The 22,176-nt window shown below is 42.5% G+C and overlaps 1 protein-coding gene across 1 annotated transcript in view; it reads right to left on the bottom strand.

The window, feature by feature from the left end:
• LOC134203647 (monocarboxylate transporter 12-like) overlaps positions 1–22,176 on the bottom strand; it is a 43,304-nt gene that overhangs the window by 17,102 nt on the left and 4,026 nt on the right. Inside the window, exons 2-6 of the mRNA XM_062678530.1 lie at positions 16,131–16,290; positions 14,874–15,015; positions 11,801–11,941; positions 3,029–3,196; positions 2,595–2,956 (exon numbers count right to left, since the gene is read on the bottom strand). Coding sequence (XP_062534514.1) covers positions 2,595–2,956; positions 3,029–3,196; positions 11,801–11,941; positions 14,874–15,015; positions 16,131–16,290 — 973 coding nt within the window. The remainder of the gene's footprint in view (positions 1–2,594; positions 2,957–3,028; positions 3,197–11,800; positions 11,942–14,873; positions 15,016–16,130; positions 16,291–22,176) is intronic.

A 22,176-nucleotide genomic window follows, 5' to 3' on the forward strand; every position in this document is an offset into this window, starting at 1 on the left:
AAAGAAGAAAAAAAGAAGAAAAAAAGAAGAAGAAAAAAGAAGAAATAAGAAAGCAAAAAGAAGAAACAAAAAAAGGAAAAAGAAAAAAGAAAGAAAAAAGATTGAAAAAAGAAGAAATAAGAAAGCAGAAAGAAGAAACAAAAAAAGAAACAAGAAAGAAGAAAGAAAAAAGATTGAAAAAAGAAGAAAGAGGGGAGAAGGAAGAAGAAGAAGAAGAAAGAAAGAAGAAGGAACAATTTTTCAAAAATGAAAGACAACAAGAAGACGCATGAGGCTGATTTTTTCAGCCTTTCAAGTTTTCAGCTTTTTACTAGATTTTTACTTTTTCAGTCTTACGAATTTGCGGTCTTATGTTATGCAGTCCTATGTGCATTAGAGTGATTCAAATTTTGACTTTTTTGCTCCCCTATGCTTAAACGATGACATTTGCCATTTCAATAATCGTATTTTTAGCTTATTTGGATGTAATTTGACTGAGCACAAGCAGTTTGAAGCTTGTATGAAAATTACTATGAAAACAGTAACTTTTGTGAAAAACCGTTTCCCATCATTGCCCAATAAACTCATTAAAAAATGTATGAATACGTTAGCAACATAGGAAATTTAGCAAGAGAAAATATCGTCGTTGTTGCTAAACGATTTGATGCTGGCAACAAAAGTTATTAGGGAAATACTGAATTGCGGTAAATTTAATTTAACACGTAAAAGAATAACATCAATATCAATAATGAGCATTTCTGTTTTCTTTATAATTTTGCTCAAAAAAGTCAGATTGCTTCGCAACAACAACTGACTTTCAGCGTAGGATCTATTCTATGATGGCTTTGCGTTTAATATATTCAAATAAATTCTGGGGCGCTTCACGAAACGATCCTTTACATAAGTGGCAATTCTCATAGTAATTTCATATAACCTTCAGACGGCACGTGCACAACCAAATTACAACCAAATCAGCTAAAAATTTAGGAGGGCTATTAAAATAGCAAAAACAATCGTTTAAGCACAGGGGAGCGAAAAAGTCAAAATTTGAATCACTCTAATGTGCATGTCCTATTAGCTTTCATGCCTTGAAGTATTAGACGAAGTCCTAAAACATCGTTAAAGTGAGGCTTATTATCAAAAAAATCAATATATTTGAAACACCCACTACACGATAGCATAGGCTTTCCTTTTTCAGGTAAGTGAAATTATAAAATGTTCTACCGGGGGTCATATATCCATACATTTTTGGTGGTGAAAGAAGATTTATATGGAGTTTGCACTAAAAATACCGAAAAAAAAATTGTTCTGGATCCTCCCACACAACATTTTAATTCACCAACGACATGAAAGAGGAGACTAAATACTTACACGTGATGGGTGTTTCAGAGATACTGATTTTTTTTAAATTAATATTTCCCTATAGAGCTTTTTGAAAATTTTCTACTGGAAAGAGGTATTGACAGATAAGTCAAACTACGACCAAATGAACCATCCTTGATGATAAATTAAAGCATTCCATGTAAATGTTCTAAATACAGTCAAACCTCCATGGTCGATGTTCTATGACTCGATATCGACTCAAGGAAGCAAATTATGCCATATTAAAAAATATTTTATGGGTTACTGTGATGGCCCCTTCAAACGGCTTTCCAAAGATTTGCTATTCCCCATCTCGATATTTCCATAAGTCGATGGTCCCTTCAATATCGACTCATGGAGGTTTGACTGTAATATCCTATTGTGCATGATTGAACGCCCACGGTTGCTACTCCGTTATTGCCAGGCCAGCTGTAATTACACAGAGAACCTACAGATGATATTTGGGTCTGATGTCACCTTCATTGTGTAAAAACTGGTGATCAAAAATTGGGCAATACCGGCGCCGGCCGTGTCCGAATGCAAGTCAAATAAGGAATGGGTAGGAGTATGTTGAAGGCATACTCGCTTCAATAGAAACCGACGAGTCGTCTGCACTTCCACTTGGGGTAGCGCGGTAACAAGGTTCGTTTTGATAAACGGAATGCTGGGTGCAATGTGTAGTTAGTATTACCGCACAAAGCAGAAAAAAATAACGCGAGTCTCGAGACCGTTCTGCTCATTCAAATCATGTTCGATCACGCTCCAATTGATTAGATTCTCGACCTCACACAGCAGAACAAAATAACGCGAGTCTCGACACCGTTCTGTACATCCAAATCATGGTCGATCGCGCTCCTTATAAATTTGAGTACCCCGGATTGATTAGTACAGAACAAAATATCCCGGACTTAAATTCTGCGTCCACTACGAAACATGAACAATCACGAACTCTCGCGCGATCGTTCTGCGTCCAATACAAAACACGAACAAACTTGCACTCTGTAAATGTTCTAAATAATGTTCTATTTTAACATAACATAACAATCCTTAAAATAGAAAATAATGTGTGCCTGCATCCCCCTATTGTTTATTTCCAACACGCTTCAGAAATACAAAGATATGATTTTGATTGAAAACATATTTCCGCCTGATGCCCTGAGTTTGTTATTGCGAAGTCTTTATGCATGCTCCACACTAAAGGCATGTCCCATCACATAAATCAAGTCACACTCCCTCCCCCTAATCACACTTACCCATTGGTCGAGTACTTCATATTCTTTCCGTCCGGATGGCCGACGAAAAACAAGATGATAGCCGAAATGGCCGCACTAGCTGCACAGACGTAGTACCCGGCTCGGCCGTACCGGTGCGATGAATCGTTCAGGAAAGCACACAACGGAACTCCGAACAGCACCGGCAGTGATTCAGCACTTTTGATAAATCCCCATGCCTTGGAGAAATACTTTCCCCGTATCCGCTCGATGGCCAGCATTTTGAGGGTGTATCGGTAGCCACCAAGCCCTAGACCGTAGGCCCATGCCGAAAAGCATAAGCCCCGGTAGTCGGCAACAGCCGAGAGCACTAGTAGGGATAGAGAAATAAGCGTAACACAGCCCTGTGGGTGGATGGAAAATTTAGCATTTCAAATCAGTGCATCTTTCCCCCCTGATTCCGAATCAGTGCATACCTGACAGACATATTGACGAGATATTCGAATTTTCTTGAAGGAGATCTCCAGTGTTTTGTTGATGGATGAACCACTAAACACGACGCCGAGCGCTATCGAAAGCCCCAGGAAGGTTTGCAGTAGAACCAAGTCCTGCATGTCGTATCCTTCGGTGAATCCGTGCAGCGACTGAAAGCAGAGAACATAAATGGAGAAATGCAAATGACTTAGTAGGAAGCAAAATGGAATTTGTTATTAGTTTGCAGTTGGATCTAATGTGCCACCCTCAAGTAGCACCACTTGACATTGGCGTAGGTAGAACCCAGTACCAACATTGTCATCTGGCGTGAATAATCCTAGAATGCTATGTTATTGCATGTTTATCAGGATTCTACAACTAAATGACATTCTATGTGACTTCGTAAAACGATTTTGACTACAATTAAAATTATATGCGTCGAAAACGTTTCATGGGAGAAATAGTAAAAATATTGATAATAGCCTATGGATATGTTTTACTTTTTACTTATTACATAGTTGTATTTGTTTTAATTATTTTTCTTGAAGTTAAAAAAAAAACTTTTTATTGATACCATGATGAGCTATAATCATGCTTACGATGGAAATTGATAATTATTTGCCTTTCTTACAAGAGTATAGCCATAATTACACTGCCGTAATATGAAAAAGTGACGTATGCGCCAAATTACAACATAGGGTTACAGCTCCCGGATTATATTTCATAGCTCCGATATTCATCCCATGAAAAACAAAGCAATGGAAAGGAATTTGATTTTATTCTTATTTTTGTGATTTTTTCAGCAGTGAGCACGCACGCAGCAAAAAGAAGCGATGGACTTTTTGAGATGGAAAACGGAACAGTTCCCAGCGTACCTGCTTGTTAAAACCATTTTTGGAAAATGGCGTATATGTACGTCACTTTGTCTGATTACGGTAGCTCACAAAAAACTTTGAAAAATCCGCGTGAAAAATAGCATTAGCATTAGCATTGAGCAATTCGCACAAATTCGTAGGTGGTAGACTAGACTATTGTATGAGAGTAGAATCATTTTCATCCTGTCCTAGCCACGTCATTGCAAATGCTGGGGAGGGGAAGGATAGTTAGTTGGACACATACTTAAGAAATATGTAGAAAACTCTACGACCTCTCATAGGTGCCACGGTAGGTTTTGATTTTGTTAGTGTGGGAGGTCATACCAGTAGGAATCGTTTTGGTAGAACGTGAAATACAGAAAGAACTAAGTTAGCAGTACAAAGTAGGAAAGGGACGAGCCAGGAATTGAACCCACGACCTCCTACTTATAAGGTAGAAGCGGTAGTCACTAAACCACCGAGCTCGTCATTGAAAATCCGCGTAAAAAATACAGCATAAATTCTAAAATCTGCGTAAAAAGTGGCCTTCGTAAAAAGTGAACCTAGTGTATATAGTTATATTAGTCATCACAAAACCTGGTACTAATAAAACAGGGTGGACTCGATTTTCCGGAGGATCGATTAACCGGAAGTTCGATTATCCGGGGCTCGATTAACCGGAGAAAATATCTCGATTATCCGGAGTCATATATTTACCCATCATACAAAGATAACAATATGTGCCAAACTTATATTAAAAAAGCCAGTTAAATCCACCTAGTGGTGATAGTGCCTTACTCGCTTTTCTTAGGGATCCAAAATCAAACATTCATAAAGATGGCAAATTCATGAACTTCAAAGCACCGATTTTTTTTAGAAACATTTGTAAGTTCATTCTGAGTACGGCGTTGGTATTGGGACTCATGCCACCAAATGCTCCTCCGGAATATTTATATGGAAAAAATGGCCACGACAGGTAGGCCATGTATGAATTACAACACCAGTCCATACTCATAGTAAGAAAAATTGTGCTTGTCCTCACGATAAAATGGATGATCCGGATATTCCAAAAGATCACTACAGAGACCACGCTGCCCTTAGTTTGAATAAATGAAATGAAATAATTTCCATTCTAATAATGTCATCGCAAATGGTGCTTTGCAATGATATTTAAAAATTGTCATTTTGCGGATCTTTCGGAGCGTCATAGTAAACATGTTTAGGCCTCAACATCAAATCCATACTGAATCCTGGAGCTTTTTCGATGAAACTCGCAGATTTGCCTTTTTGTGGGACCTTCCAGATCTTCCGGAGGAGCACACGGGTGTTAGAGGTGTGCACCACCGCCAACAATTTATGGCATCATGCTGCCGACATTTCTCGCTTAACTTTTTAAAAGGACCTAAGTAACATTTTTTTCATGAATTAATTTGAGTGCTGCAATCAAAAGCTTTCATGTTGTTCTGTTGATTGCGGACCTAAGTAACATTTTTTTCATGAATTAATTTGAGTACTGCAATCAAAAGCTTTCATGTTTTTCTGTTGATTGCGCTATTCAAATTAATTCATGAAAAAAATGTTACTTAGGTCCTTTTGAAAAGTTAAGCGAGATTTCTTCAAAATTTTCAAGGGAGAGGGCCGTTTGGTCAAAGGCTATAAAGCCCAAAGCTGTTCGGACATTTCATTGCCGAACAAATCATTAGACCGAAACTCGTCTGATCGAAAATCATTTGGTAGAGATAGCCATATGGCCAATAATGTCGTTTGGCAGAACAGGTCATTTGGCCGAAAAAGTAGTCTGGTGTAATAGGTCATTTAGCACAAAATAACGTTTTGGACGAAATAGTCGTTTGACAAAAAGGGCCATCTGGCCGAAAATGTTATTTGACCGAAATGGTTATAAGGCCGAAAGTATTGTTTGGCCGAACTGCTCATATTACCGAAAAATTCGTTTGGCCGAATAATTCATCTGGACCAAAAATATCGCTTGGTCGAAATGCTGATTTAGCAGAAAGGGCCATTTAGCCGAATGAGGTTATTTTTCTGTCCATATGACGATAAGGCAAATGACAATTTCAGCCTTTTGGTCCGTTCGGCCTAACGACATTTTCGGCCAAACGCCATTTTCGAACAAATGATCTGTTGGAGAAAACAATTTTTCAGCCAAATTGTCAGTTCGTGGTTCATATGACCACTTCGCCCGTCTGAGGCTTTCAGCCAAATGACTTTTTCTGCCAAACCGTCTTTGACCTTATAACCGTTTGTTGGCTAGATAACTGTTGCCTTAACATGTTATTCGGTCAAGTGGCATATAAAAAAAAGGATCTCCACCGAATGACTTTCGTCAATTGACGAGAAGGACCGAAAGGCCACAAACCCTCCTGTTCAACATTTTTGTCCGTATTACTTGTTCAGCAAGTTACATTTTCTGTGGAAATTCCGAAAAATATCTGAACCATTTCTCTCAAAAATTTGAAACAATTTCCCGTGAAAATAAAAAAAATCCATTACAAATACCAATTTTTATTTGGAAATTCTATAAAATTTGCTTTTGAAAAAAACTCTGTTTTCCAAGAAAATTTCTAAGAAACCTCCATGGAAACAACAGAGTATTTTCCGTTAAAAATCCGAAAAGCTTGGAATAATTTGCTATAGGGATTAGATTTTTCCAGCGAAAATAAAAAATTATCCTGTTAATGTCTTGAAAATAATCTGAAAAATCTTTAGGTAACAAACGCAATAGAAAAAATCACCACGGCGCTTCACACCGCCGTTGACTTAATGCTGCCGCCGACGATTTGCGGATCGGCGCACATCTCTAACGGTGGTCAAAACCGTCAGAACCCATGCACGAACCAACGAGATATTTTCTTAGCTTTTATTTTACTGGAATAAACATTATTTGAACAAAAGTTATATTTTAAGCAACAAAAAATTTCGATCCTCTGGAGTGAATTATTTTTTTCAACACTCCGGACAATCGAGTCCGCCCTCTGTACCTTGCATTTTTTGCAGTAATAGAATTTCGTGCAAGAAGGGGAATTAAATTGAAGAGTACTAACTCATCGTATGACGATGAAATAGATAGTCGAGCCAAACTAATCTATTTGCGAATACGACTTCTTAACTAGTAACTAGTAAATAAACTGTATTCCTGGTTACGCCCACGGTTGCACGCTTTTCAGTGTACAACCGCTTAAAACCATTTTCAAGTGCGAATGCGGTGGATGACTGCCGCACGAGTGTGATAATCTTCTAATGAGTTTAAAACTGGGACGAATTCAGAAATTATATTATGCGCTTTAAGTATCAGATGAAAAATCCAGCGGTAGGTCCTGTGTGGTTGAATTATGCGACAAAAAAAAAGGTTACGAACGTGTGATGCGAAAATGACGACGATAACGAACATAATCCTGTTTCTACGCTCATAACAGGTCAAGTGACGAAAGTCGTTGAACATTTTTTCGCTCCCACTTGATATGGTGGAACGCTACGCGAGGGAATAAATCTTCCTTGAAGAGCGCTATTTTTGGAGGGTCGTATGAAATAATAATCACCCGGTTTGATATTTTTACAAGTGGAGGGGAATTCGAAGCTACTTTAAAATTTTAATTCAAATTAGGTATGAGCAAACACGAGTCGCCTAAAAATTAATTTGAGATATGCCTGATATTAGTTTCCGATAACATAAATTATCATTGAGTTATTTATTGTTTTTGGATTTGGTAGGCATTGGGATGATTAATTGCTTTGCGATTATTTTATTGGGATAGTTACCAGCACGTTGTCTCACCATATAATGTACTAAAAAGAATGACTTGATTTTCGAATGTTTTATTAGGCGTTATGAGTTCTCCGTCACAGCAGAATAGATCCACTATCGTTCCAAATGAATTTGAATGTGTCTAGTCTGTAGGGCTGGAAGAAGTACCGGGCCATAAGATGTCAAATGAAAAAGGGGGGAAATTGGTATCGGAATAGCGCCAGGGAAATCTTCTTTTGTGTGGTACTCTTGTCTATTGCAAAAGTTAAACCGCCCCAAAAATGTAAATCTCGAGGCTTTATGACCCATGATACGGTTTCGGGGGGAATTACACCGCAAAGAAATATTTCACTGCAGTAGAGTAGATCAACTACCGCGGGCATGGACGGTTAGAATCTAAATCTAGCAATCTAAGTGATTGCGCCTGTAATAATGACTGGCCCTGAAAAAAAGTTGTGGAATTCAACAAGGTCCCCAACAGGCTGTGGTGGGTAAAAAAATTGTTTTCTGTTCAATAAGCTGGTGCATTTGATGTGGTGTTCATTTGTCCAAAATATACAGAAAAAAAACAGCACTATTTCGAATAGTAATTGTTTAAAAAAAAAATGCTGATTAAGCGTAGAATTGTAAAAAAAAGTATATCGTATACTAAAGGACAATTCCACTGCATGGCCACGAGACATGTAATTACTCCTTTCAAGAGGCTCGGAAGCCTCCTTTCAAGAGGCTCGGAAGCCTCCTTTCAAGAGCGGGGATCTTAAAAACCAGGACATACGGAGGAAATACCTATGTCCCATCCCTGGATGCTGGATTACCAAGGAGTGGCATTAACCCTCTTAGCTTTGCCACTCCCAACGGCACCGTCACATCGTTACGACGACAGTACAGTAACATATTCAAATGCCATATAAACAATGACGCTCACATTACATACATTCACCTAACACATTAGATCAAAAACCGGTCGTGTCACTCGCTTATGGTGAATTCCAAACGACCATTCCCTTCTCCTTTTCCAACCAACTCCTTGATACCTATGAGGGCGTCGGTGAGTCGCTGGCCCCTCTTTAAGTAGGTGCCATATCATCATTATCCTACCCTTCCTCGTAACGGACAAGATGGGCGTGGCCGGCAGTGGAAGTTTTCATGCTTTTCCTACTCTGCCTTCTGATTGGACAGCTGTTTCTTCCCCAACAGCTCTCCATAAGCATTCGGATTAAGAGTGTTAAAGTTAATAACATGACAGCTTTCAGTATGCAATCTACGAAATACTCCGTTACTAACGCAATGCAACTCTCAGAAGCCTCCTTTCAAGAGGCTCGGAAGCCTCCTTTCAAGAGGCTCGGAAGCCTCCTTTCAAGAGGCTCGGAAGCCTCCTTTCAAGAGGCTCGGAAGCCTCCTTTCAAGAGGCTCGGAAGCCTCCTTTCAAGAGGCCCGGAAGCCTCCTTTCCAGAGGCTCAGGAAGCCTCCTTTCAAGAGGCTCAGAAGCCTCCTTTCAAGAGGCTCGGAAGCCTCCTTTCAAGAGGCTCAGGAAGCCTCCTTTCAAGAGGCTCAGAAGCCTCCTTTCAAGAGGCTCAAGCCTCCTTTCAAGAGGCTCGGAAGCCTCCTTTCAAGAGGCTCAGAAGCCTCCTTTCAAGAGGCTCAGAAGCCTCCTTTCAAGAGGCTCAGGAAGCCTCCTTTCAAGAGGCCTGGAAGCCTCCTTTCAAGAGGCCTCCAGCCTCCTTTCAAGAGGCTCGGAAGCCTCCTTTCAAGAGGCTCGGAAACCTCCGTACAAGAGGCTGGAAGCCTCCTTTCAAGAGGCTCCAGGAAGCCTCCTTTCAAGAGGCTCAGAAGCCTCCTTTCAAGAGGCTTGGAAGCCTCCTTTCAAGAGGCTCGGAAGCTTCCTTTCAAGAGGCTCGGAAGCATTCTTTCTAGAGGGTCGGAAGTCTACTTTCAAGAGGCTTGGAAGCCTCCTTTCAAGAGGCTCGGAAGCCTCCTTTCAAGAGGCTCGGAAGCCTCCTTTCAAGAGGCTCAGAGCCTCCTTTCAAGAGGCTCGGAGGCCTTCTCGCCAGAGGCTCGGAAGCCGCGTATCAGGAGGCTCGGAAGCCTCCTTTCAAGAGGTTCGGAAGCCTCCTTTCAAGAGGCTCGGAAGCCTCCTTTCAAGAGGCTCGGAAGCCTCCTTTCAAAAGCGGGGATCTTAAAAACCAGGATATACGGAGGAAATACCTATGTCCCATCCCTGGATGCTGGATTACCAAGGAGTGGCATTAATCCTCTTAGCTTTGCCACTCCCAACGGCACCGTCATATCGTTACGACGACAGTACAGTAACATATTCAAATGCCGTATAAACAATGACACTCACATTACATACATTCACCTAACACATTAAATCAAAAACCGGTCGTGTCACTCGCTTATGGTGAATTCCAAACGACCATTCCCTTCTCCTTCTCCAACCAACTCCTTGATACCTATGAGGGCGTCGGTGAGTCCCTGGTCCCTCTTTAAGTAGGTGTCATATCATCATTATCCTACCCTTCCTCATAACGGAGAAGATGGTCGTGGCCGGCAATGGAAGTTTTCATACTTTTCCTACTCTGCCTTCTGATTGGACAGCTGTTTCTTCCCCAACTGCTCTCCATAATCATTAGGATTAAGAGTGTTAAAGTTAATAACATGACAGCTTTCAGTATGCAATCTACGAAATACTACGTTACTAACGCAACGCAACGCTCGGAAGCCTCCTTTCAAGAGGCTCGGAAGCCTCCGTTCAAGAAGCTCGGAAGCCTCCTTTAATAAGGCTCGGAAGTCTCCTATCAAGAGGTTTGGAATTTTTTAAATGAAATTCACAGGGAGCCGCTCCAAAAATCGTCAAATAAATGTTGAGCCCTTGTTTCCACTTATTTAACATGTATTTTTCCCTGATTAAATGAGGCTTAATTTAATGATTGGATTCTTAATGAGCCCCAACATATACCAAACGCCAAAGTAGTTTGATTTTGAAGGCACGCTGGTATCAATGTATCATTTTTTATCTAGTTAAAGTTAGTACGGTCGAACAGCACGATGAAATTAGGATTGCCACAAGGATTTTTTTTTCAAATATCCCTTTTCAATACATAAAGTTATTGAGTAGGTATCCCTTCCTAGAATGGCTCCAAAATCTGTGACCCATTTTCATCACCCATCTGAATGATGTTCAATTATTAACTAACAATGAATTCAAAAGTTAAAATAAAAAAAACCAAGTAGGGTTACGGATGGTATTCCCGGCGCAGACTCGAAAGCCAAGATTTTATTTATATTTTGCCAAAACTCCTTCGTAATCGTATGTGCTCACTCGAGAATTTACGATGCAACCAGTTGATAATAGCAATACCCTGCCGGGATTACCTCCCGATACCCTACATGCGAACGGTCGTCATCGACCGCATAGCGTTATCGTCATCTCAATCACCAACGCAGCAAAAAACTGTTCAATCACATTTCATAGGTCCCTCTCAATCAAGGCAGGTTTAATTTTCACTCCAGTCCCCAGATTCTGGTATTTCATCAATCAATTCGCTTATGAGAGTTCTCGTCTGCTTGTCAACAGGCCTCCAAGAGACACTTGACACCGTACTGGTGAAAAAGGTTCCATCGAGGTGAACTGCTGCCGTGCAGAGGAGAATAGGTTAGATCGCATTGACCTACAACATTAAAACAATTGCCATCAGATTAATATTGAATATGTGCATAGTTACGCTTTCAAAGACGCTATACAGTCAAACTTCTACTATAACACCTTTTTAAATATTTGTGGATTTGATGTAAATTTTAGAAAAACTCGAAAAATGCATATTATACCACACCACGCTTTATGAAAGTACTGACGGCGTGGCTCCCCTTTTCAGTTTTTTCCCCATTCAGCAAACGATCCAATACGCGGGACACGAAAAACCACATTTTCGATTTTCGCCAACATCCGGTCGATAGCGTAAGTCTTGGCCGACGTCGTTGATTCACAAAGCACCGTCATATTGTTACATCGAGTGTAATCACGGAAATCTTTTTGTATTTTGCTAGATTGGCACATTTCTTTCATTCCATTCTGCTCATCAAATTCATCCCCCGGATTTTTGTATAGATTGAGGTGTCGGAGCTGCACGGAAGGAAGCTGCCAAATAGTGACTTACCAGAAAAAAGACGGGCGAGTAGATGCCGAACGCGGCCACAGCTGCCGAAATCGAGAGCATCCGGACGGAGGCAAGCTTCAGTGGGGTCCAGTCCAGGAACGGTGGCTTTGGTGTACGAACGTGGGTTTTCTTCTCTTTCACCTGGAGGCGCGGAGTGGGGATGAAATGAGAAATTCAATGAATATATTTATATAGCAGGAAAATTTGAGATCGTTTTACGTCTTGTTTGAAATGGATACTGCTGGATGGGGATGAACGTGCCAAAATGAGTGATGAACATACTTTTGGCGCAGGTTGTTGGGTTGAAGAACGCTATACGACGTGGTAAAAATTTTAATGGGTGACTAAATATGCTTCATGCCTTACACAGGGTTTGAGACACATTTGTCAAACAAAATTACCATTGAACAATTGGTCCTTTTTTCGACCAAATTTTCGTATAAAATCGGGGCATATACACATATGCAAGTTTTAGTACAAATAATGCATGATTTTTTATGCAGATACAAACTTACAAAAAAAAACAAAATTGTATGGGGTCAACACAATGATTGTATTAAAATCTTGTAAAATCCCAAAATTTAATACAGATTTTGCACGGGTTAACTGCAGAACTGTATTGGAATCTGCCATCCGCTGGTTAGGTGTACAACAGGATATGTGGTAAACAGGTCGCCAGAATACTAAAATTAAATTGCACGGAAAGACACCAGCATCGGCAAGTGGATTGATCAAATACAAGGCGAGAAACTGCACCAATCCAGTGAGTGATGTTTCTAATTTTTCAAATGAGGCTTAGTTAGATTAACTTAAATGGCCAACACTTATCAAAGATTCATCTGCAGCTGACCAAAATTTGATGGTTTCAACATTTTTACTGTATATGTTCTAGTGGCTAAAGCATGGTATTGATCAATAATATGAAAGAAATGTTTCCAAATAACCTTTGCTGATTGAACAATGTGTCTATCTCGGGACATTACCCTCTTTCTCGCAAAAAGTTTCGTTTGATGGATAATGTTTTTTTTTGGGTAGTAAGGAATTTTGTTCCGATCGTTTTTTTAAGTTCTTAGATTATAGCACAAATGTGTGTCACACGAGTCTGAGTGTTGGCCAATTTTAAGATACTGTTAATTGTATCAATTAGGGTTAATACCAATTACAGAGCGCATGACGATTTTTTGCAGTAATTTAAAAATTTAGCCTCGTGTAAAAGGTGTTTCAAAGATACGAGGACATTATTTTTAAAGTTTTCTCATCTGAAAGCAAAAGAAAATATCAACAATTTTCAGATTTGCCCAAAACTTCACAAAGTCACACTATTATTAGTACTGTACTTTAAGAGTAGAAACTATTAGAGTCGTTTCGCGTAAATTAAATGATTATCGTTCTAGCGTGACCGCTGACTCCGGAGTTTATTCTCACCCTTCGTCACGGTGATTCCGGTTGGATTATACCTTTATGGTGCCTGAGTGCTGCTGCCGGAAAATCGCTTACCCAAAGTTATTGGGGTGGAAAACTTTGTCTTCATCGCCTGGTTTGAGCCACGCTACGAGAGCATACCGAGGTAGCGTAGATATATGTCGGCTCCAGTTTGGTGGCTGGTTCGATTGGTTCCAGTTTTCAATTGCAAATGACAAGGATGATGAAGGTGTGTGGTCGAAAATAGTTTCATCGGTTGTGATTTGTTCGTGCTACTGCTATGCCCTGAGTAGAAGATTTTCTGAACTCGTACGACAAAGCGATTAACTATTATGATTCTGATAACATCGATTATTTTAATGGTAAAACTATATTGCAGTTGATTTCATAGTTTAACAAACAATTATGTTAACTACTTGTTTGGTGGCTACTTATTGTGTAATATAATATCACACATGTCCTATGATTATTATAGAATCCTAATAAAAAAAATTCTTTCCATGGAAAAAATAGGCTTACAAGTGCTGTTTGTATCAAATACTCCCTCCAATTATGAAACACCCACAATTCGGAAAGACTTAAAAAAAACTTCTTTTATAAATAAAATTCACTCATTTAATAGTAAACAAATTACCATAAGTTCGATCGGACTGGGAATTGAACCCGTTACCCCAGGCTTTGTAATGCCGTGCCAATTATATAGGTTTTCTGAGGTCTTCGATACCCATACCTCTGTTAGCATCCTTTTTATTTTAAAGGACTTCTGCAAAAAAAAATCATTTAATGATATTTCAAAACTGGCGCAAAGCGAATTTATGTTCATTTGTATGGATATTGGGTAAGCAATAAAAATATTTTTACAAATCACTGTAATTACAAATACTTTATTTCCAGCTTCGTTTCCAGGCTAGGTCCATTCAAATCAAGATTGGTGAATAAACAAATATTTATTTAGTGTTGGCATAAAAGAACGTGAAGGAAAATATAACTAATGCAGCTCACACTGGTCTCCCACAGGACACACACAGAACATATATAAATATATCGATTTTAAGGACGGCTACGCAGTCTTGAATTATTGAAACAAGATGTATATTAATCCGACATCTTGTTTCAATAATTCAAGACTGCGTAGCCGTCCTTAAAATCGAAATAAAAATATACAGTCGATTTCTCAATAGTTTATATAAATATATAAATATTAAGAATTGTACATAACTTTAAGTGTACACCCGATTATTTTTTACACGGGGGATGCGTTCCGTGTAAAAAAAGTTTTCAGTTCAAAATTTGAAAATCCGTGTAAAAAAAGTTTTATGATTTCTCGACGAATCATGCAAAATGGAGCAACTTTGCAAACGGCCGTGTAAAAAAAATCCGTGTAAAAACAGAATCGAGCGTATTTTGCTCTAAAAGACTCAACTTTTTCGTTGTTGCTCTAGGTCTGGAATACAGACAACAACAAACATCACTTAAAGCGATCAAAAACTCCAATAAATAACCAACAGCCCACCAACTAGTAGAACACACCATCATTAACTACCAAAACTCAACATTCGGGCTGCCGATTGAAACTTCACCGCCGCTGCTGACTTGGTGCCACCGATAAATTTTCCAACTCACGAACGAAATTATTGTCAACCTTAATTACCTTCTTCCTTTGGTTTTTCAGATGCAGAATCGCCCGTCGCTGTGGATGATAGAGCGATGCCGGCCGGTACAGCAAACCCATGAAGAAACTAAACGATACCAGCCCGGTGACGGCTTGCAGGCCCAGGCGCCAGCCCATTTTCCTGTGGGAGGATGTTTTTTTTTTGTTGGACGGAGGTAAAAGAGAAGAAGACAGTGAGTTAGTGAACCGTTGATCGTGATGATGACACGTAGCAACTATGCTATCAACTGGAGCAGAGGGAAAAAATAATGGCTTTGCTTTTAGGCAACTGTAGCACTGTCAGCCCAAGTGGACAATGGGGAGGCAATTCAGTGAACTGGATCAGAGAATGGAAAAGTTTCCACAGGAACTGTCCGCTGCCGGAAAAAAAAGTTTTCCTCGTTGACCACCGGGGAAGTGAAATATAATCATCCCCAATGAAAATGATGTCGTTTCAATATTTCGGCATAATTTATGTCTCTGCTCGGAGGGCGTCACCAACACGGCATGGACTAGCGAATAAATTTATGCACAGAGCTTGGGAATTTCGGTCGCTGTGGGCGTAAAAATGTGAAACTTATGTGATTGGTCATTAAATGAACTAATCGAGTAAACAGGGTATTCTTTGCGGCATTAATTTACGCAAATATTTTGTGTTCACTGTTCTAGAAAGATGCTGTAATATAATACTATTAAGTCGCTTTAAGTATTTGTTAATCTGTTCAGCAGTGATTTTTCCGGAATGTTTGGTCTATAGTGAAGCTTTACAAATGATTATTTTTTATTTATAAAGTACATGTTTGTTGCTCTATGAAATGGAGTATTTAATGTACACCCAAAAAAATTAACATTTATTGTATGAAACCTTGAAATATGCAATTTTGTAAGGTTTTCACACAAAAAATGTGTGCTATTCATACAGATACTGCATTAAAATAATACAAAACTTCAATACAATGGTTGTTTTGAAATCTACCGAAATTGTATATGCCAAAATATTACACAGTTTCTGTAAGGTACTTATGCAGACCTGTATTAAAGTCTGCCATCCGTTGGTGTGTGTATAAAGCCTTTATGCGATCTGGTTCAAGCAATAATGCCAAATATTAAATCTATATTTCCTTGTAAAATATAGCAAAGATTTGCGAGCAAATAGTCCTTTATCATAAAAATTTTATGAGCCATGCCAATCTCATGGATTCAGTCAACCTGTACATCACGACGAAACTCCTTCACCCCAAAACACTAAACACTTACCCAACTCCTTCTTTCAGTATCACAGAAAACAGCGCCACGCCGACACCTTCGCCCGACATCGTAATCATTTCGACAAATTGTCTCCGCCGCTTGAAGTAATGGCCCAGCATAACGGCTGCCGACTCACGAACCATGGCGGCTCCAACTCCCACTATCACTCCTGGGTTCGGTGTCGATAGAGCAGCAGTTGAGGTTGATTCCCCCGGGCAGGTATGGGGTAACGGTGGAGAAACATGCGGAGAAAGGAAACCAAGTGCAAAACATTTGTAAGAAATTGGTTTGGTGGGTAGAGTTATAAAGGAAACGCTCCGTTAAATATTAGCTGTGTCGGAGTCGGAGTCATCGTCGTCCTTGGATGCACTGCTATAAGATGACCGGGTTTTAGGGCAAATCGTGTGAATGATTGATGATTGTGTTTAACCTTTTTTCCCTCAGATTTCCTTCGTGATTCTCCAATGTTGGCAGCCGGAGAAATTTCGCAATGTTGAACAGATGTTTGGCATTTATTGAAATACACGTTGTGTATGCTTCAGTGCACTCAGTGCTTACAGTTTGCAAGTACTGAAAAAAAAAAACAAATCTTGGCTCTGAGACAGAGATGGAATTGATTGCCATGAAAAAAAATACGTTATATAAATTTTGTTCTAAGGCAGAACACATCATAGTTAATCGTTTTTCCATGAATGTGTAAGATATGGATGCGGTAAAAAAGGCACTAAATTAGATGAAAAACAGTAAAGCCGCTGAAAAGGACGAGATCCCGTAGGACGCGGCATACAAAATCTGGCTCGGAAGCCTCCTTTCAAGAGGCTCGGAAGCCTCCTTTCAAGAGGCTCGGAAGCCTCCTTTCAAGAGGCTCGGAAGCCTCCTTTCAAGAGGCTCGGAAGCCTCCTTTCAAGAGGCTCGGAAGCCTCCGTTCAAGAGGCTCGGAAGCCTCCTTTCAAGAGGCTCGGAAGCCTCCTTTCAAGAGGCTCGGAAGCCTCCTTTCAAGAGGCTCGGAAGCCTCCTTTCAAGAGGCTCGGAAGCCTCCTTTCAAGAGGCTCAGAAGCCTCCTTTCAAGAGGCTCAGAGCCTCCTTTCAAGAGGCTCAGGCCTCCTTTCAAGAGGCTCAGAAGCCTCCTTTCAAGAGGCTCAGAGCCTCCTTTCAAGAGGCTCAAGCCTCCTTTCAAGAGGCTCAGAGCCTCCTTTCAAGAACTCAGAAGCCTCCTTTCAGAGGCTCAGAAGCCTCCTTTCAAGAGGCTCCGGAAGCCTCCTTTCAAGAGCTCAGAAGCCTCCTTTCAAGAGGCTCAGAAGCCTCCTTTCAAGAGGCTCAGAGCCTCCTTTCAAGAGGCTCAGGAAGCCTCCTTTCAAGAGGCTCAAGCCTCCTTTCAAGAGGCTCAGAGCCTCCTTTCAAGAGGCTCGGAAGCCTCCTTTCAAGAGGCTCAGAAGCCTCCTTTCAAGAGGCTCGGAAGCCTCCTTTCAAGAGGCTCAGAAGCCTCCTTTCAAGAGGCTCAGAAGCCTCCTTTCAAGGCTCAGAAGCCTCCTTTCAAGAGGCTCAGAGCCTCCTTTCAAGAGGCTCGGAAGCCTCCTTTCAAGAGCTCAAGCCTCCTTTCAAGAGGCTCTGAAGCCTCCTTTCAAGAGGCTCAGAGCCTCCTTTCAAGAGGCTCAGAAGCCTCCTTTCAAGAGGCTCAGAAGCCTCCTTTCAAGAGGCTCCAGAAGCCTCCTTTCAAGAGGCTCAGAAGCCTCCTTTCCAAGAGGCTCAGAAGCCTCCTTTCAAGAGGCTCAGAAGCCTCCTTTCAAGAGGCTCAGGAAGCCTCCTTTCAAGAGGCTCAGAGCCTCCTTTCAAGAGGCTCAGAAGCCTCCTTTCAAGAGGCTCAGAAGCCTCCTTTCAAGAGGCTCAGGCCTCCTTCAAGAGGCTCAGATGCCTCCTTTCAAGAGGCTCGGAAGCCTCCTTTCAAGAGGCTCAGATGCCTCCTTTCAAGAGCTCGGATGCCTCCTTTCAAGAGGCTCAGAAGCCTCCTTTCAAGAGGCTCAGAGCCTCCTTTCAAGAGGCTCAGGAAGCCTCCTTTCAAGAGGCTCAAGCCTCCTTTCAAGAGGCTCAGGCCTCCTTTCAAGAGGCTCAGAAGCCTCCTTTCAAGAGGCTGGAAGCCTCCTTTCAAGAGGCTCAGAAGCCTCCTTTCAAGAGGCTCAGAAGCCTCCTTTCCAAGAGGCTCAGGAAGCCTCCTTTCAAGAGGCTCAGAAGCCTCCTTTCAAGAGGCTCAGAAGCCTCCTTTCAAGAGGCTCAGGCCTCCTTTCAAGAGGCTCAGAAGCCTCCTTTCAAGAGGCTCAGAAGCCTCCTTTCAAGAGGCTCAGAAGCCTCCTTTCAAGAGGCTCAGAAGCCTCCTTTCAAGAGGCTCAGGCCTCCTTTCAAGAGGCTCGGAAGCCTCCTTTCAAGAGGCTCAAGCCTCCTTTCAAGAGGCTCGGAAGCCTCCTTTCAAGAGGCTCAGAAGCCTCCTTTCAAGAGGCTCAGAGCCTCCTTTCCAAGAGGCTCAGAAGCCTCCTTTCAAGAGGCTCAGAGCCTCCTTTCAAGAGGCTCAAGCCTCCTTTCAAGAGGCTCAGAAGCCTCCTTTCAAGAGGCTCAGAGCCTCCTTTCAAGAGGCCTGGAAGCCTCCTTTCAAGAGGCTCAGAAGCCTCCTTTCAAGAGGCTCAGAAGCCTCCTTTCAAGAGGCTCAGAAGCCTCCTTTCAAGAGGCTCAGAAGCCTCCTTTCAAGAGGCTCAGAAGCCTCCTTTCAAGAGGCTCAGAAGCCTCCTTTCAAGAGGCTCAGAAGCCTCCTTTCAGAAGGCTCTGGAAGCCTCCTTTCAAGAGGCTCAGAAGCCTCCTTTCAAGAGGCTCAGAAGCCTCCTTTCAAGAGGCTCATGCCTCCTTTCAAGAGGCTCAGAGCCTCCTTTCAAGAGGCTCGGAAGCCTCCTTTCAAGAGGCTCAGAAGCCTCCTTTCAAGAGGGCTCAAGCCTCCTTTCAAGAGGCTCGAAGCCTCCTTTCAAGAGGCTCAGAAGCCTCCTTTCAAGAGCTCAGAGCCTCCTTTCAAGAGGCTCAAAGCCTCCTTTCAAGAGGCTCAGCCTCCTTTCAAGAGGCTCAGAGCCTCCTTTCAAGAGGCTCAGAGCCTCCTTTCAAGAGGCTCGGAAGCCTCCTTTCAAGAGGCTCAGAAGCCTCCTTTCAAGAGGCTCAGAAGCCTCCTTTCAAGAGGCTCAGAGCCTCCTTTCAAGAGGCTCGAAGCCTCCTTTCAAGAGGCTCGGAAGCCTCCTTTCAAGAGGCTCAGAGCCTCCTTTCAAGAGGCTCAGAAGCCTCCTTTCAAGAGGCTCAGGAAGCCTCCTTTCAAGAGGCTCAGAAGCCTCCTTTCAAGAGGCTCAGAAGCCTCCTTTCAAGAGGCTCAGAAGCCTCCTTTCAAGAGGCTCAGGCCTCCTTTCAAGAGGCTCAGAAGCCTCCTTTCAAGAGGCTCCGGAAGCCTCCTTTCAAGAGGCCTGGAAGCCTCCTTTCAAGAGGCTCAGAAGCCTCCTTTCAAGAGGCTCGGAAGCCTCCTTTCAAGAGGCTCGAAGCCTCCTTTCAAGAGGCCTGGAAGCCTCCTTTCAAGAGGCTCAGAAGCCTCCTTTCAAGAGGCTCAGAAGCCTCCTTTCAAGAGGCTCAGGAAGCCTTCTTTCAAGAGGCTCAGGAAGCCTCCTTTCAAGAGGCTCAGGCCTCCTTTCAAGAGCTCAGGAAGCCTCCTTTCAAGAGGCTCAAGCCTCCTTTCAAGAGGCTCAGAAGCCTCCTTTCAAGAGGCTCAGAGCCTCCTTTCAAGAGGCTCAGGAAGCCTCCTTTCAAGAGGCCAGGAAGCCTCCTTTCAAGAGGCCCGGAAGCCTCCTTTCAAGAGGCCCGGAAGCCTCCTTTCAAGAGGCCCGGAAGCCTCCTTTCAAGAGGCCCGGAAGCCTCCTTTCAAGAGGCCCGGAAGCCTCCTTTCAAGAGGCCCAGAACCCTCCTTTCAAGAGGCCCGGAAGCCTCCCTTCAAGTTGCCCGGAAGCCTCCTTTCACAAGGCCCGAAGCCTCCTTTCAAGAGGCGGAAGCCTCCTTTCAAGAGGCCCGGAAGCCTCCTTTCAAGAGGCCCGACGCCTCCTTTCAAGAGGCCCGGAAGCCTCCTTTCAAGAGGCCCGGAAGCCTCCTTTCAAGAGGCCCGGAAGCCTCCTTTCAAGAGGCCCGGAAGCCTCCTTTCAAGAGGCCCGGAAGCCTCCTTTCAAGAGGCCCGGAAGCCTCCTTTCAAGAGGCCCGGAAGCCTCCTTTCAAGAGGCCCGGAAGCCTCCTTTCAAGCGGCCCGGACGCCTCCTTTCAAGAGGCCCGGAAGCCTCCTTTCAAGAGGCCCGGAAGCCTCCTTTCAAGAGGCCCGGAAGCCTCCTTTCAAGAGGCCCGGAAGCCTCCTTTCAAGAGGCCCGAAGCCTCCTTTCAAGAGGCCCGGAACCCTCCTTTCAAGAGGCCCGGAAGCCTCCTTTCAAGAGGCCCAGGAAGCCTCCTTTCAAGAGGCCCGGAAGCCTCCTTTCAAGAGGCCCGGAAGCCTCCTTTCAAGAGGCCCGGAAGCCTCCTTTCAAGAGGCCCGGAAGCCTCCTTTCAAGAGGCCCGGAAGCCTCCTTTCAAGAGGCCCGGAAGCCTCCTTTCAAGAGGCTCAGAAGCCTCCTTTCAAGAGGCTCAGAAGCCTCCTTTCAAGAGGCTCAGAAGCCTCCTTTCAACAGGCCCGGAAGCCTCCTTTCAAGAGGCTCGGAAGCCTCCTTTCAAGAGGCTCGGAAGCCTCCTTTCAAGAGGCTCGGAAGCCTCCTTTCAAGAGGCTCGGAAGCCTCCCTTCAAGAGGCTCGGCAAGAGGCTCGGAAGCCTCCTTTCAAGAGGCTCGGAAGCCTCCTTTCAAGAGGCCCGATAGTTTCAGGTCCGTTTTTGATATTATGCCTTATTAAGTACGCATGTTTTAATTTATAACATACAATATACCCGTCATGATCATTTTTTTTAAATCAATGTTTTTGCCTTTCTCGTATACTAAGTATACGTAAAGGCTATATGATCGCTCCAAAAACAAACTTTTGTAGATTGCCCGGAGACCCATAGTGTTATACACCGATCGACTCAGCTCGACGAATTGAGGTGATGTCTGTGTGTATGTGTGTGTGTGTGTGTGTGTGTGTGTGTGTGTGTGTGTGTGTGTGTGTGTGTGTGTGTGTGTCTGTGCGCACCCACCCAAAAAAAAATGTCACTCATTTTTCAGGTACTTATCCTCAACCGATTTACTCGCAACAGGTTGCATTCGACGCAGGCTATTCTACCATTGTTTTCTATTGAAAATTGGTCAGATCGGACCATGGGCTCGGAAGTTATGGCAAAAATACCACTTTTTTATAGAAAAAATGAGTAAAAAAATGTCACTCATTTTTCAGGCACTTATCCTTAACCAATTTACTCGCAACAAGTTGCATTCGACGCAAGATGCTCTACCATTGTTTCCTATTGAAAATTGGTCAGATCGGACTATGGGCTCGGAAGTTATGGCCAAAATACCACTTTTCCATAGAAAAATTTAGTAAAAAAATGTCACTCATTTTTCAAGCACTTATCCTTAACCGATTTACTCGCAACAAGTTACATTCGACGCAGAATACTCTGCCATTGTTGCCAATTGAAAATTGGCCAGGTCGGACAATGGGCTCAAGAGTAATGGCCAAAATACTATTTTCATAATGTACGAGAAAGGCACCATCACCGCTAGGTGGATTAATCAGGGTTTTTTTTAACCATTCTGGGTACCAAACAATTGCGCAGAATTTGGACACGATTGGTTGTTTCCTCGCTTTTCCCATCGCGCTTAAAGTTAGTATGGGAAATCGTGTATTTTTGTGTTTTCATTTCTAGAGGTTTCAGTTCATCATAATCCAAGTGGCACATTACGTTAAAGTTTTATTTCAAAGTTATTGGACTTTCGAGTTAATGGGAGTTATTTGGAATCATTTCACAAAGTAAAAATTTCGACAAGAAGGAAGATGGGTGTTGCCCTCTGACACCTATAGTTGCTCGGTAGTGCTGG

Source organism: Armigeres subalbatus, unplaced genomic scaffold (assembly GCF_024139115.2).
Source record: "Armigeres subalbatus isolate Guangzhou_Male unplaced genomic scaffold, GZ_Asu_2 Contig2036, whole genome shotgun sequence".
In the NCBI taxonomy this organism is placed as follows: domain Eukaryota; kingdom Metazoa; phylum Arthropoda; class Insecta; order Diptera; family Culicidae; genus Armigeres; species Armigeres subalbatus.